This window comes from Delphinapterus leucas, chromosome 4 (genome assembly GCF_059928025.1).
Source record: "Delphinapterus leucas isolate spDelLeu-1000000601 "Yukka" chromosome 4, BTC_Dleu_Yukka2, whole genome shotgun sequence".
In the NCBI taxonomy this organism is placed as follows: Eukaryota; Metazoa; Chordata; class Mammalia; order Artiodactyla; family Monodontidae; genus Delphinapterus; species Delphinapterus leucas.
Genome location: NC_143132.1, coordinates 147,277,953 through 147,294,086, shown reverse-complemented (window position 1 = coordinate 147,294,086; position 16,134 = coordinate 147,277,953). Strand labels below are relative to the sequence as shown.

Genomic DNA, 16,134 nt, shown 5'->3' with positions numbered 1-16,134 from the left:
CCTCCAATCCTTTGAGAATTCACTGAATATGACAGACCCCCGCCTCCAAGAGAAATAATATACGTTAAGAAATTCTACACTAGTGTAAAAAATCTGGTAATACTGAATCACTTCCCTGATAAACACAATGAAATCTTCTAGTTGGGAACAGTAACACAAACATCTTTTCCGTCTCAAAAATCAGCCCCTCTGTTGGATCTGTCTCGTGAAGGTCACCAACCAATGTGAAGTCATAAAATCCAATGGGTACTTGCTGGTCTTCATGTTCTTCCACCTCAAGCAGGATTACTTCAGAGCTGATCATCACTCTACCTCAAAACCCTGTCCACTCGCTGCTTTCTGACCCCATGTTCTCCTGATTTTCCTCCTTTCTCTCAGCCTTCTTTGCTGGCTTCTCCTTCAGATTCTACAACCTCTAACTAAAGATGTCCAAGTCTTTATCCTGAGCCCTCTTCTCACTATACCTTTCCTCTCCAGGTGAGCTAGAGGTGTTCCCCAAACATTCAAGAGCCTCTATATACTGACGTCCCCCAAGTGTATACCTATCTCAAGTTTTAATGTGTCTAGAGTTCACGATATTCCTCTGAACTCCAATTACTTACAGCTAACATCTACTTGACACCTTCATTTGGATGTGTCACTGGCATCTATCTCAAACCTAACACATCCAAAAAAACCTCATTTTCCTTTCCTGCTTCATCCCAACACACACACACACACACACACACACACACACACACGCTTTATTCCAGTAAAACATCACCATCATCTACCTAGTTTCTAAAACCACAGAAACCTGGAGCCATTCTCAGTCCTCTCTCACCTGCCAAATGCAACCCATCAACAGGTCCAGGGGTTCTAAGCCCACCTCCACTGCCACTACCCAAGTCCCAACTACCTTCACCAGCTGCCTGGAATAAAGCCACACCTTCCTTCCTGGTCACCTTTTATCCAACTCGTGCCTTCCTCCCAGCTATTTCCCACATAGCAAGGAGGGTGGGGAAAGACTTTTAAATCGTTACTTAAATAATGTCACTTCCCTGCTTCCAAACCTTGAATGGCTTCCCACTGTTCTTAGAATGAAACAGTTTACAAGATCCCGCATCATGTGATTCCCTCAGCCCACAGCCTGTGAGTGTGCTTCCCTCTGGGATGCTCTTCCCAAGGATGTGTTCTGATTTTCACAAGGACATCTCCTTTCTTCTCATCGTTCAGGTCTTTGCCTAAATGTCTTTCTAAGCCTTCTCTAAGTAACCCCCTCCGCAATTTTTCTCTACCACCGCACTGTTAATTTCTCTCATACAAGTCAATACAACCTGTACTTACTAATCCTCTAACTTGGTTAATGTCTGTACTGCCTACTAAAACTCAAGCTGCACAAGCCAGAGGCCAGGTCTGTGGAGTCACCCACAGAGCCTAGCACACAGAAGACACACCTTGGAGATACTGCAGGTTCAGATCCAGACCACTGTCATAAAGCAATTATCGCAACACAGAGAGTCACACACACTGCCTGGCTTCCCAGAGCATACATAAGTTACATTTACACTACACTGTAGTCTAAGTGTGTAACAGCATCGTGTCTAAAAAAGCCACGTAAACACCCTAAACAATACTTAATTGCTAAAAAATGCTGATCATCACTTGACAATGCGAGGTTGTCACAATCTTCAATCTGTAAAAGCCGTGGTATCCGTGAAGCGCAATAAAAGGTCTGCCTGCATTTGAAATGAATCCGATCTCATTCACTCACACTGCTGGCACTCTTCCACAGCACTGCTTCCTGATTATAATTCTGACTCCTTGAGCTGTACCCTCTCTAAAACTTTTCTTTGAGTCATTCCAAGCTGCTCCATCTATTGCTATTTGAAAATGTGCTTCAATGTCTTTTTCTATAGAACTTATTTTGGGTCCATCCCACATCAATTTTCCATCTATCAAGTTAAATAGATACAAACACCCAATTTCCTGGTCTTACACATAACGGTCATCATTTCAACGGTGGTCGACCCTACTGGGACCTCTCATTGACTATTACTATTTAAAACTTAGTACTGACACAGGTCATTATAGACAATCAGAGGTGACACCTGCAACAAATGCAATGCTGATGCTATGTAAGAGCTTGATAACACAGTCTCTCTATTCTGGCCTGGTCACGTTCTGGTTCACTTTCTCATGTTCAGGTTCTTCAGAAAGCAGACGGAGGTCAGTTTTTGACTACTTTGTTAATTCAAATATTAGGGAACAGTATGCTGCTTCAAGTAGCAAAACCCGGTGATAGCTTTCAGTTATGGCTGGCATATGAAAACTGTTGGCTTTGTAGGACTTTCCTGACTGAGTGAGACATCACTCTGGCCTACAAGTCTGTCATCTATGCAGTGTGGCATGGACTCTACAAGCAATTCACTGTCACTCGCATGTATGTTTCAAGAAAGGAACCATTAGCACACAGCAGTTCCTGGATTACAGTTCTCCAGCAAGGAGCTCTGATGAGCTTCTTAGCCTTTAGAGTAGGAAGTTTCCCAGAGGATTAGAAGCGTATTCTGACACCAGTTACTAGGCCCTTTGTTTCACGTTAGAGCATGACTGCATAAGAGAGGCTGGATAAAAAAAAAAAAAAAAAAGAGGCTGGATAAGAATGGGCCCATTATGAAGCCCTGTCTCACTCCACTGATGATGGGGAATGTGTCAGATGTCTCAGGCGGTGCCAGCATCTCCGACATAACCCACTCTGGAACAGCCCTGGGACGTGAGGAACGTCTCCGGAAAGCCCAATTTACTTAGCACCCCTAAACCCATGCTCATTTGTTGGCAAACAATAATCCTAAAAAGTCAAAGCATGCAAATCACAGGTACTGGCATTTTCTGTATACATCTTCCCAATCTAGCCCACAGCACCATCTTTTGTATCACACTGCAGTCCAGAGCTCCTCTGTGATTCCGGGAAGGTGAAAATTGCCAAAAGCGCTTGGGTGCCAACTTGGAAAGACTGCCAGCGACGGACAGCAGTAAAATGCAACAGCAATTTCCCCAGCTCTTGCCATTATTTTCTGAAGAGGGTAATGAGGACGTTCCATTAAATCATCAGACCCAAATTAGGTTTTTGTGTTTGTATTTTAATTTAACAAATATGTATTATTGTTTATCCACTCTCTCGGACAATGTCGGGATGCAAAGACATAACCCCTGCTCTCAAGGAACTTGAAGTCTCCCGGGAAAGAACAAACCAAAGAACACTGGGGACAGATGTTGCTTTTCAAGTAGCTGAACTGTTAGTCAAGGACCACGAAGGCTTCCAGTCCTCTAGAAACTGTCCCTCCATCATCAAGTTCAGGCCACCGGCCTTCCAAAATACACGCTCTCCACTTACAGCCTCAATTCTATATTCTACTACCTTCTCTACAATCGTGTTCAAAAAACACTGCATCTCCCTCTCTCGCCTTTTCATTTTTTTCCTCTCAGTCTGCAAAGCATAACTTTAACCTTAACCTCCCCTAGGGCTCGCAGCTCTCCTCCTACCTTGCGTCTTTTTTCTCCAGGTCCTCTCTGCTTTCCCATCCCTCATCTGCGGCATCCTTCAGAGCACAAGTCTCAATTCTCCTCTTCCCTGGGCGACAGGGTGTATGTACTTTATCACCCACTTTCAAATCTAATGTAGACACTCAAGGCCGGTTCCAGCCTCAGCCCCCAGCCAGCCCACCTCAGATTCAACGCATGGAAACCTAAACACACGAGCATCACGATGCCTGTGCCTCACTTTCAAATGGTTCTGCAAAAGTAAATATATGGAGATGGGACCGAGGCAAAGCAAACAAGGTGAAACGTGCACGGCTGATGCATCAGGGTGAAGGCTGCTGTTCCCTGCAGTATTCTTTCAACTCTTCTGTGGTTTAGAATTTTTCAAATTTAAAAAGTTGAGGGAAAAAACAGGTAGGATCAGAATCAAAGACAGAAATCATGGTTCATGCCTTTTAGGGAGTTTATAATCTATTTAATTTGTCTAATCTAAAAGTAGGCTAGGTGGATCTGCGAGTTCAATGACGGATTCATAATAAGCTCAAATGTATAATCGAAACGCAAGTATTTCCCGAGCGCCTACTGAGCAGCAGCAACATGCTAAGCGTGGCCAACAAAGCACATTATTACACCTCGTCTACGGCTGCTAATGGCGCCACCACCTTCCCCGACACCCAAAGACCCCTGACTCCTTTCAAGTCCTCCACATGTAAATCAGTGGCCAAGTTCTCTGATTCTACTGCTGCCCACCTCTCTCCCCTCTCCACTTTGCTGGCCACCACCTGTCCCCAACCCAGACCCACCTGGCCTCCCACCTGGACTACTGCAGCAGCAGCTCCACGCAGCCCTTGCTCTGTCTCTGTCCAGATGCTCAGCTCTAACTGGATTACACTTCCAGCTCAAAAGGGTGTCAGCTATTCTCCAGTATCAGTAAAACACTTTCAAGGCCCCCCGGTGACACTGAGGACGCACGTTTTATCCGTTGGTTCCCCCGCTCTTTCCTGTCCTTAGCCGCAGATTGATTCCCTGCCATCCAGCAGCACCCTCGTGCCTTTCCTCTGCGATGCCTTTGCTTGCGCTGGTCTCCCCCCACAGGTGTCCCTCACTCTTCCCACCCACTTCTCATCTCCTCCCCTGCTCCAGACACACCCCCCGCACCCGGGTCAGAGTAATATGTCACTCCTCTGAACCTTTAAAATATGTCATCTGCATTTACTAATACTTTCCAAGTAACTTTCGCGTTTCCAAGTACGATCCCAAATCTGTAGGGGCATTTCTCACCATGCTTACTAGACAACGAACTCCTTGAAGGCAGTGACTTTTCACACGTGACAGGCACTCATGGTCTGTGACAGGAACCTAACGTTAGCATCCTGTACACGAATCCCAAAAAACTGAAGTGTTGCCTCCTAAACTATAAGCAATTTTCCCTCAAAATACCGATAACATTTTAACAGCAGTATAGTCTTATTTATTTATTATTTTTACTTTTTTGGAGTGGTAAAATATATAACATTTGCCATTTTTAACCATTTGAGAGTGTAAAATTCAGTGCCATTAATCACACTGACAACGCTGTGCAACGATCACCACTATCTGTTTGCAAAATTTTCATCACCCCAAACAGAAACCCTGTCCCCATTAAGAAATAACTACCCATTCTCCCCTCCCCCTCCCCCGGAAACCTCTCATCTTTCTGTCACTATGAATTTGCCTATTCTAGGTATTTCATGTAAGTGGAGTCATACAATATTTGTCCTTTTGTCTAGCTTATTTTCCCCAGCGTAGTATTTTCAAGTTCATTCATGGTATAGCACGTATCAGAACTTCATTCCGTGGGACTTCCCCGGTGGTCCCGTGGTTAAGACTCCGCGCTTCCACTGCAGGAGGTGTGGGTCCAATACCTGGTCAGGGAACCAAGATCCTGCCTGCCATGCTGTGCGGCCAAAAAAAAAAAAAAAAAAAAAAAAATCATTCTTTTTAATGGCTGAATAATGTTGCATCATGTGTATAGACCACATTTTGTTTATCCACTCGTCTGTCGACGGACACTTGGTTGTTTCCACTTTTTGGCTACTATGAGAAGCTAGGAACACTGACTCAATATTTGTTTGAGTCCCTGGTTTCAATCCTTTTGGGACTACACCTAGGAGCAGAATGCTGGGTCATACAGTAATTTTTTTTTTTTTTGGGCCGCGCCTCTCGGCACGCGGGACCTTAGTTCCCCGACCAGGGATGGAACCCAGTCCCCTGCGGTGGAAGCGTGGAGTCCGAACCACTGGACCGCCAAGGAAGTCCCCCTACAGTAATTCTTTTTCACTTTATGAGAAACAGCAGCAGTACAGTTTTACAATCCACACACGTGGTCATTCGGTAAAGCACAACAGCCACAAGAGTTCCTACTCACTTAGGAAACAATTCACTTTTAGACAGATTTCCTTCCTCCCTACCCACTCGGGCCCCAGGTGATGATCTAATTTCAGGAACCTGACCCTGCTCTGGGCGCCACTTTGATCTGTTGCCACGCCAGTCTCCCAGTTCTCACTATTTTTCCACACTACCTTTTGCACACACAGGGAAGCACACTGTAGTAGTAACTCCAAATGACAATTATGATGATACTAAACATCATTCAGATGCTGGAAGTCACACTGATATCCTTAAGGCATTAGCAGATAAATGAAAGATATATAAAAGGAAGGATATTTTTTAGCAGGTAAGATGATACAGGGTTTTGTACAGGATGACTTCTGCTGAACCCACTTCTTAAACCCAAACAAGCATACAAAACATGCTTAACTTGGACGAGATGTATAAGCCTTTACTGTTGTGAGAAAAGGATCATCTCTTTTCACTCCAACGTTAGCAGCCTGGGATTTCTAAACTGACATCTCATGATTATTACCACCAATGCCAGGAGGTTTTATAAAACCACAAAATATGACAATGTAAATTCACAGAAACGATCTGTGCTAACTTGGAGCATCTCTGTGCAAGGGGCAGGATCAGAAGAGGTCACGAGGGGGATCCTTCCACTTTTTACTCCACAACTTCTGCATTTCAGCTTTTCAAAAACACACATTCTTATATCATAATTGTGTAATGGCCTAAAATTGTATTTAAAATACAAGCAATAAAAGGCAATGTTAGGAAAAAAGATGAGCTATTAAAAAGAGCTAAATGGGCAGTTCCAACAATGTCACCACCTAACACAGTCAGAAAACTCTAATCTCATTTGAACTTTACAATGCTATGAGGTAGGCCAGCCAGGTATTCAGCCCTTTTAGTAAATGAGGAAAAGATGGTTGAGAAAAAGCTTCTTAGACAACTGCTTGACATTTTTTTTTAATGCTCTTCATGTGAGCCTTTACATCATCTTTAAAAATGAGCGATTTAGCTGTAAAACTTTAAAACCAACTATATCTGATTACATTCTAGTTCTCCCCCCAAAATAAAAAGCATTGACTTAGTTAGGTTTATATATTTAGGAAACAGAAAAATAATGGTCAAAATGTAATAAAGTCATATAAAAGGAAATCTTACTTTTATTATTCTCCACCATGCTTGAAGTGTTTAATGACTTCTTGAAGACACTTTGTCCTAAACAGAACCCCCTCCCAATCTTAATTTTTAGGTTTCGAGGCACTAAGTGAGCATTTACTCATAATTCCAATATATCTATTAAGTGAAATCTGAAGTTTAAAGGACTTGGGCAAAATGTGTCATTTATTATGTGCAGACATACTGCCTACAGACATTTATGGCTACAGGTTAGTTACATAGCTATAACTAGTCAATTAAGCAAAGCTTGAGCCCCAGGCTATAAATAATAGCTTCAAACCCGACTGTAGTGGCCCAGAGTTCACCAGCTATCTAAAAGGCATAATTTTACAATCCAATGCTGTAGGAAATCATTACAGTAATTAAGACAGCATTTTTTTCCTAAATGATTAAGAGTCAAAATGCAGGGAAAAAAGCCTAACAACCAAAAGCATGGTACATGAGTTGAGAGACTATTACATCTGTACATATAAATATAACCAAACAGTCCAGAGATACCAAGGAATGTGACTTAAACGGCAATATACAGCAACTTTTAAAATTCACTTAAAATACTTCTGACCTCGTCATTGAATATATTCCACATTTTGTTCTAAAAAAATCTACTCGACATAATATAAAACACTGAGGATTTAACTTGATGTGCTCATACATTATAACTTTTTTAGAAATTGCACTTCACACAAGTTTTGAAGTTCAATAACTTCGAGTTCAAATATTTTTGCCAAGTGCTAAAATTACTGAACACATCCAGTACACCTTCAGGAGAAGGCACTCTCCCATTGATTCGCAACAATCAATGGTTTATTGAGAGGTTCCTATGTGTCCACTGCTGTATTTTAATAAAGTAATGTGTTTAAGTTTAAAACCACACACTGAATACTGACTGAAGAAAGGCAGTTCTACAAAAGCTTAGGGTATAAAACACGTTAATTGAAAGCTAATTATTTAACTCATTCAAAATATAATTTACAATTGGTGAAATTACAACTTCATAAGAACCAAGCTTTCATGGAGAATAACATTAAGTACAAAAAAATGCACACATTCAACAGATCACTTAATTCACATTTTAACTGGAAGCTAACTTCAAAAAGTATCCGCAAATTATCCATTTCCATCTGAAACAATGTACATTAAAACAGTAAATAACTCCATCCTATAAGGTACCAATACAAAACATAAAACCAAACTCACCTAAGTTAGCTGAATATCGGGGTTACTACATACCATTCTGTCAGTAACGCTAGTAAGCCAGCCAAAAGTGGAAACTGCAGTTCATATGACTTAAGCAGCCCTACTGAAAAACGTCTTCAGAAAATAAAGCAGGTTTTACTTTTAAAAGTCTACATAACACACACTTCTCTCGCAAAATAAAAATGCCTGGTGTTCTCTCTGAAATCAGAGATATTTTTTCAAAATGTTTTAAGTATGTCGAAGTTTGTCTCCTCCCCCCTCCCCACCCAATATCCATCCAGTTTGGTGCTTCGCCTGACCCACAGGTGATGGTCAGAGGTTTCACCTTGAAGGGGTAACTAGGAGGGTTTTCCAAGGATAAGAAGTTCTACATGTTCAGCAGCACATATCTCTCACATGTGAACTCAGCTAAAATGGTATGAAATAAAAGTATACTTATCTGATTTTTTTAAAGTGATTAATTCCATGAAAACCTTCAAATTGCTTACAATTTTAAATTTCATTGCACTTATAAGAAAGCCATTTATGCCTTGATATATGTTATAAGTTTTGAAACCATGCTTTAAAAACTTGATAACTTGACCAGCTAAAGCTGTCTGAACTCACAAGAGACACATGGAAGAGACGTCATACCAGACAGGGGCAATAAGTACACAGCGCAGATCTACCACGGGGAAAGCCCATGGATTCAACACAACCAACCAAGGGAAGCTCCAGGCCTCCATCAGAACAACGATGCCACTAAAATGAAAAACGAAACCATCCCAGCCCTAAGCCTGACCCATTTCTCCACTGTTCAGGACAACAGTCTGAAAAGATTCTTAACAGACATAAGAAAAATCCTCCAGAACGATTAACTGGTTACAAACTATAGTTTAAGAGCATTTCAAACTGAAAATGACTTACTTTCCTTACAAAACAGGGACAAAATTTTACTAAAGAACATCCCACATCTGACCAACATTAAGAACATGTTACCAAAATGGCAGTATTAAAGCTTCCATTTACTCCATTAACCATAGTTTAGAAAGTTCAGTGTTCATAAGCAAAATATTTCATTTCGCTTTTCAATATTCCTGAATATTTCCACAGGCTCCCTTTAAATTCTGTGTAAAGCCACTAAATATTTTCTTGTGGGTAACAAATTCTTCCTCTACCTCTACAAGTTTAGGACACTCCTGAAACCTCACATCCCATTCCAATAACAATCCTGAGAACTGAGAATTAGATTAAATGTTATACTTAATTTTTAAACTATGGGAGTAATAGAATGGAACAATTAATCTCTCTCAAATGGCTCTGTTGTAATTTAAGTCCCTCCTCACTTCACTGTTGATTTAGTAAAATCATCAAGTCTTCCACCTTGACTCAACAGTAACCAAATGGCTATTTTAAATAAAATCAAGTCATCACCAAATCCTTCAAAAGCTGGTATCAAATTGTTTTGAAACTGAAACACACATTATGTATATACAGTCTGAGTAAAGCAATTTCGAGGAAAAATATCCCCATGGAAGAGTTTAAATCTATACAATAATTTAAGGCAAAACCTTTTTATCAAAGCCACAAATTATGTCCTGAATAGGTCTGCCCAAAGTCCAACAAAATTTATAGAAGTTTGAGGATCCAGTGCTTGATTTAACTCTATGCTCTATCAGCTTAGTAGAGAGCATGAATAACAGATTAAGACAGCAAAGCAATTTTTTAAACTAAAATGTACCTAAGCATCTAAAAGGTTTTACATCATCCTTAATGACCTATCAAAGATCCCTGACCAGGCGATCATACATCTTTGAATTCACTTTACACATACGTACAAGGATCCACTCCAAATAAATCCACCACCTCTCTTCGACATGAGACTGCATGGTCAGACGCTCATCAAAACGTTATACTCAGGTTATTCAATTTCAGCTGTTAACTTTATGTCAGCACCCAAACAAGCATTAACCAAAGAACAGAAGCAAAAGTTTATAATGACAAGAAAAAAACCCTAAAAGTTTAAACAGAAAAAAAGAAAAAAAATGTAAAAGGAGCTCACCTGCAGTTGGGTGGAGGGTCTAAAGTGATGTCCGCCAGCTCCTTCTGAATCCTGGAGACAGGAAGCGAGGGGGGGAGAAAGAATCAGGGGTGGGCGGCCGCCCCGCAGGGCAGACAACCCCCCCCACCCCGCCGCCGCGGACCGAGCTGGCGGGGAACAGGACCTGCACCCCGCGAGGAAAGAACCGGCCCTCCACCGCCCTGGGTTCGAATCTCGCCTCACGCACTACGGCAGGGCTATTTCTCACCAATTTCCACTTAGGAAATCGTTTTGAAGCTCCTCACTCGCAGCTAGTTTCCGGAATTGTATCACAATGTGTGCGGGGCGGGGGGGCGAGAGAGCACGTCCCCGTCCCCACCCCCACCCCGGAGCCCGCGGTCGCCCCCCCACCCAGCACCTCAGGTTCCCTCCCCCCACAGAGCGTCCCCCACCCCGGGCCGCCGGGCACCTCGGGTGCTCCCACCCCGCAGAGCGCCCCCCCCCGGCAACCGGGCACGGGCACCTCGGGTGCTCCCCCACCGCAGAGCGCCCCCCCAAGCCGTCCGGCACCTCGGGTGCTTCCCCTTTCCCCCCCCCAGAGCGCCACCCCCAGGCCGCCCGCGTCCCCGGGGACGAAGCCAACATGGCCGCTCCCGGCGAGGCCCGCGGGCGCTGGCTGACCAGCCGCCGCCGTCGGGCTGGGGGCGGCGCGAGCCGCACGGCGGACCCCGGTGGGCCGCCCCGCCCCTGCCGGCGACCCCGCCCCCCTGCCCGCGCGCACGCCGGCCGCGGACGAAGCCTCGGGCCAGGTTGGGGATCCCACAGCTCGCCCGCCGCCTGCCTCCCGGACACCCCGGCCCGCGGCCCGCACAGGTGCACCGGCCGCCCTCTCGGCTCACCTGCCCGGCCCTGCTCTAGCCCGGACACCCTCTCACTTCTCTTGGGCCTGCACCCCACACCGGCTCAGAACCCGGGACCCCCACCCAGTTTCCCATCTCCGCAACGGCCCGCGACTCTACAAAGAGCCCATCCCCCACCCCTAGGCCGACACCACCCGGCAGTTCACACCGAGCCATGGCCTTTGTCTTCAGCTTACCTAGGCGCTTCGAGCATCAATTCCTACGACAAAGTTTGAGGACTTTAAGCCTCCTCCACCTTCTAAATGGAGCCTTCCATTTTTATAACCTTTCCTGCTCCTATCATATAAAGCCCTAAAGGGCTACGTTACAACTTAAAAATCTCACCGAGGCATCACAGTAGTAAAAAACTAACACACACACACACATACATAAAATCGCAATGGATGCTTTTCTCTTCCCAGAGGTTTTCTGAAGGTAGAAAGGCTGGCTAGATGCAATGAGGAATATAGGTTTCAGAAGACACTGTTCTTTCCATTTATAAGTAAAGAGAAATTTAATTCTGATTGGGGTGCTGATTAGGGAAGTTCTTTCAACTTTCCTATTGAAGGACATTTCCTGTCCCCTACAAATTCTGGTGAACTTTAGAAAGGGCTTAGCTCACTACTATCTCTGATACCTACTTAGCTGTGTCCTGCTCAATTCTATTGCTACCAATTATCATTTCAGTTCGGAGACCTTGGCATCCCTGCTGTTTGACTCATTATTGCATGTCAGACTAAAAGTCTGGAACCCTGGCTTCCTGATTCTTTACCTGCTTTATCTACTAGAATAACTGTATATGTTAAGACCTATGTACACGGGCCAAAATAACCTCCCCCTGAGCACAACTTTTATAAAAACACACATTGACTTCACTTCTCCTTGTCAACCCAACCTCTCCCTATAAAACATTCATCACTGAAAAGGTAGCTGCTTCTTTAATACCTAAAAAGTATAATGCCAGACAGCTTTGTCCACTTCATCTCTACAACCAACACCCGCACCGTTTCTAGAGTACTTGTAAAAGATTCGTAAGAGTAACCCACACATACGTTCCAGAGTCATTCTTGTCCACACCACCCTTGATGGGGGCTTTTCCTTTATGCGTGGACTCAAAACCAATATGCCGTTTCCAACATGCAGTTAAGTAACCTTCCGTCTGCCAATTCAGGTTTCTCTTTCATTCTATCTCCTGGTGTATGTGCCTTTTCCAATTCTATGGGCAACACCCACCTTCCAAATCAACCCATTTCCCAGAGCAGCATCTATAGGGTCCCACTACCATCACTTTTCCCCTTATTCTTTCCTGGATACACTGTTCCTCTCCACTTCTTTACCTTTACCATTAACCATAGCTCTGCTTTGCACTAACAGCCACTCTCTCAGCAAGATTCCCAGGGAGCTAAAGCTGATGTTAACTTTATACATAAAAGTACCGTTGGTAGCTTCCCACCTTTCATTTGTTTTACACCTACCATTTCTTTCTCAAGCATTTCCAAATGAGTTTTTAACCTCCTTAGCATATATGGACAAATTGTGTCTAATGAAAAAAATCCCCTCTGTAATTTGCTGACACAAAGCAGACTATTTTATATTTGATGCCTGTGCCTTTATCCCCAAATATATTCATGTACACCAGGGATATGCAGCAAAATATGAAAATACTAATGACCTAAAGCACATATTCTACCTTTAGGTCAGGCCAAAAGCTGCCCCAGCTTGGACAGGGAGCCCAGAAGCTGGGGCGAGGGGGTGGGGTGACTAAGGAAAGCCCCATCCAAAGTGGGCAGGGTAGAAGCCAAAATTCTGGGGGAGAACCAGCACAGGGCTAATCAAGGAGAGCCAGTCAGGACTCCTGGGAAGCTGAGACGCAATCAAACTAACCCTCTGAAAATGAGAACAATCTTGCCAAGACATCTTGCCACTTAACTCTACACCTCTACGCTGTTTACAATAAGCTGAAGTCATTCCTTCAACCTCCTATGGTCAGGTCACCAAAGCACTTTACCAACTTTCCAAATTTCAAGTCAGGGAGAATGACAGGACAAACTTTCAAACTCTGAGAGTTTTGGCTCACTACTCAGTGGAGAGATCTAAAGCCTCACGTTCCATTTTATTTTACATTCTTTAAGACAGATATCTCTCTCTAACCTACCATTTGGATTCCTTACTATCTTTCTGGTTTGCCACTTTAAAGTTTAATGACTGTACACCTGACAGCAGAAGGATTTATGAAAAGGTATGAGGGTTCCCAGGAATCTGCTAGAGATTACTTTAAGGGTCATGGGATCAGAGGATACTGCTACTGAAAAAAGATTAAGGTAAAAGGTAGCTTCTTCCAGAGACGTAAGAGGAAGAGAGGAAAGAAAAAGAGCCACTGCTTGAATTCATCTTGTAAACAAAAACCAAAAAACAACTGTACAGCCTAAGAGAAAATAGCATGAAAAAAATGTGAGTTCCCCTGAAATTTGGTAAACTGAAGTTCTGAAAGAGAACAACAAAGAATCCCCCAAATAGCCTAAATAACCATTTTACATCGTTTATTTATTCATCCACTTGCCTCAACTCTCTAAATCAGAAACATCTCTTTAAATTCCATCCGAAAACATCTATCTCCACCTATTACATGTTTTACTCTGCTAATGTGAGTTAGTTATTCCTCATGCAATTTGTGAAACAGATCATACGTGCAACAGGTGAGAAGGAAGTAAAATGGCAATAGAATTCGCTGTGAATAGAGCTGTCTGGGCAGGTATTAGTAATAAAGTGGGATGCCAGCCTTGGGGAGGGTCACAGATTAGTGATTATAATAGGACAAATCATCTGAAATCAGATTTGGGGGTCGCTAATAATACTAACAAGGATTCTTACAAACTGCAGGAAGATATGGGAAAGGCAAGCCACAACAGCTGCATGTGGACCATGATTAAAAGAGAAAACAGAAGCAACAGAGAAAAACCATTAGGGCTTCCAAGGCCCTCTTTTTCCTTTTTAGAAACACATAACCCGTGGGGAGCGTTTAAGCTACCCTCCTTGGAGGCAGACCAAATGCAGCAAGAGGCAGTCCGTTCGGGAAATAGGAAGCCTTCTGGCGTTGGGGGGTGGGGTACGGTACCTCTTGGCGCTGGTGGAGAGGAGTTTGGAGTTTTTGCTCATGCTGACTTTACTCTCCTTCTTCTTGGGGGTGTTTGTTTCTTTCTCGGTTTGCTGGTTGGAGGACGAAGATGAGGAGGAGCTGGTGCTGGCCCTCGAATCGTCATCCGACATAGCGAACCCCCCACCCCACCCCGCAAACAGCCCCTGCAGGGGGAGGGAAACAAAACAGAAACACAAAAACCATGCAGCCAGTTGTACAGAAGGAACTCGGGCGCTGTCAGGAGGGCTTTGGCCCGGGGTGCACCCGGCCGCCCACCGCCCTCCACTCGCTTTCCAAAGTCTTCAGGCCCATCACGGCTTTTGCAAATCGGACGTTGCTTGTTTATCTCTGGCCCCAACTGGGGGACGCAGTGGGAAAACGGTCGGAGGCGTAGCGAGCAGCCCCTCCCTCGCCCCCCGGGGCTCCCCTCGGGGCAGGGAGGGGAGCAGCCAGCCGGGCGGGGGCGCGGGGCGCCCGGCCGGAGCGGGCAGGGAAGGTCCCGGCGGCCGGCCGGCCGGCCTCGGGCTGTTTTTTCGGCGGCTTTCCGGGGGTCGCGGAGGACCGGGGGGCCGGGAGCGGAGTTTGGCGAGGTCGGGAAGAGAGGAGGGCGGAGAGGAAGCCGAAAGGGGGTGGGGACGGAGACGGGGAGCGGGTGCCCGGGTGGGGGAAGGGAGAGGCCAGCGGGGGGGGGCCCGAGGCGGCGAGGCCCGAGGCCCCCGCCGCGCCCCGACGCCCCTCCGCGCCGCCCGTCCCTCGGCCGTCCGGCTCGGGGCTGCGCGGCCGGGGCGGGGGTCCCGAGCACACGCCCGATCGGCACCCCCGGTGGGGGGGGGACTCGGCCTCCTCGGTGGAGGAATAACAATGAGCCCGTCAGCCCCGAAGGGGTTAATCCCCGCGGGCCCCCGCCCCGGGGGAAAACGGGGCTCCCCCGCCTCCCCTCCCCCGCTCCCGGCCCCCTCGGCGGCCAGCGGGGGGCTCCCGGGGCAGCGCTGACAGTTCGAGCCTCGGCACCCCCCCGCCCCCGACGCGGGCTGCCCCCGCACCCCATGCGGCCCGGGGTTCCCTGCCCATCCCCCGCGGGCGGGCCCGGCCCCTCTCCGACCCTCCGGCCCCGTACCCGGCGGCGAGGAGTGTCCCCGAGGCCCGGCGGCGCGGCCGGGGGGCGGCTGGCGGCGGGGGGGATCCCCGTACCTCTCTTTGTGTCTGGCTGCTCCGTGCCGCCGCGGCGGCTGCTGCTGCGGCTGCGGCTGGGCCTGGCCACTCGTGTCTCTCTCTCGCTGGGAGAGAAGCGGAAGTGCAGCAACAGCAACTATTAAACAGGCAATGGCTTCCCCCAGCCACACACGCTCGCACACACTCCTCCTCCTCCCCGCCCCTCCCCCACCGGCCCGGTCCCACCCACCCGCGCTCCCCGCCCCCGGACACCTCCGGCGGGTCGAGAGCAGCGCTCGGGGGACCTCGGGAAGTCCAGCGCCCTCACCACCCGGGACGCCAAGCCAGGGGGCGAGGGCTGTGCATTTCCTCTCAAGTGGTCTGGGGACCCCCCGGCTCCTGGGCTGGAGCGGGGAAGCCGTTTCGAGACGGGGGGGGCGGGGGGGCGCCGGGAACTGTATGGAATAGGACAGTCACGAGAGTCAGTTCTTCCCAAAAGGGCTTCTGGAAGGGGCGGGGATGGCAAATTGGTAAAAAAAAAAAAAAAAAAAAAAAAATGATGGTAATCTGGTGGCCAGGACTTTGGACTAGAGAATGCCCGGGAACTCCTAAAAAAGTGATCAGCTTAAGGGGGAAATTAGAAATCCTGC

The 16,134-nt window shown here is 46.4% G+C and overlaps 1 protein-coding gene and 1 pseudogene across 3 annotated transcripts in view; both read right to left on the bottom strand.

The window, feature by feature from the left end:
* UBE2E1 (ubiquitin conjugating enzyme E2 E1) overlaps positions 1–15,652 on the bottom strand; it is a 75,950-nt gene extending 60,298 nt beyond the window's left edge. Inside the window, exons 1-3 of one of the 3 annotated variants that reach the window (XM_022554652.3) lie at positions 15,524–15,651; positions 14,312–14,496; positions 10,319–10,369 (exon numbers count right to left, since the gene is read on the bottom strand). In XM_022554652.3, the coding sequence (XP_022410360.1) occupies positions 10,319–10,369; positions 14,312–14,463 (203 nt within the window). In that variant the 5' untranslated portion in view covers positions 14,464–14,496; positions 15,524–15,651. Of the gene's footprint in view, positions 1–10,318; positions 10,370–14,311; positions 14,497–15,449 lie in introns of all 3 variants that reach the window. The other 2 variants (XM_089911206.1, XM_089911207.1) reach the window with 2 other exon arrangements.
* On the bottom strand, positions 14,504–15,439 carry LOC149749456 (uncharacterized; annotated as a pseudogene).
* Positions 15,653–16,134: the final 482 nt, after the last annotated feature.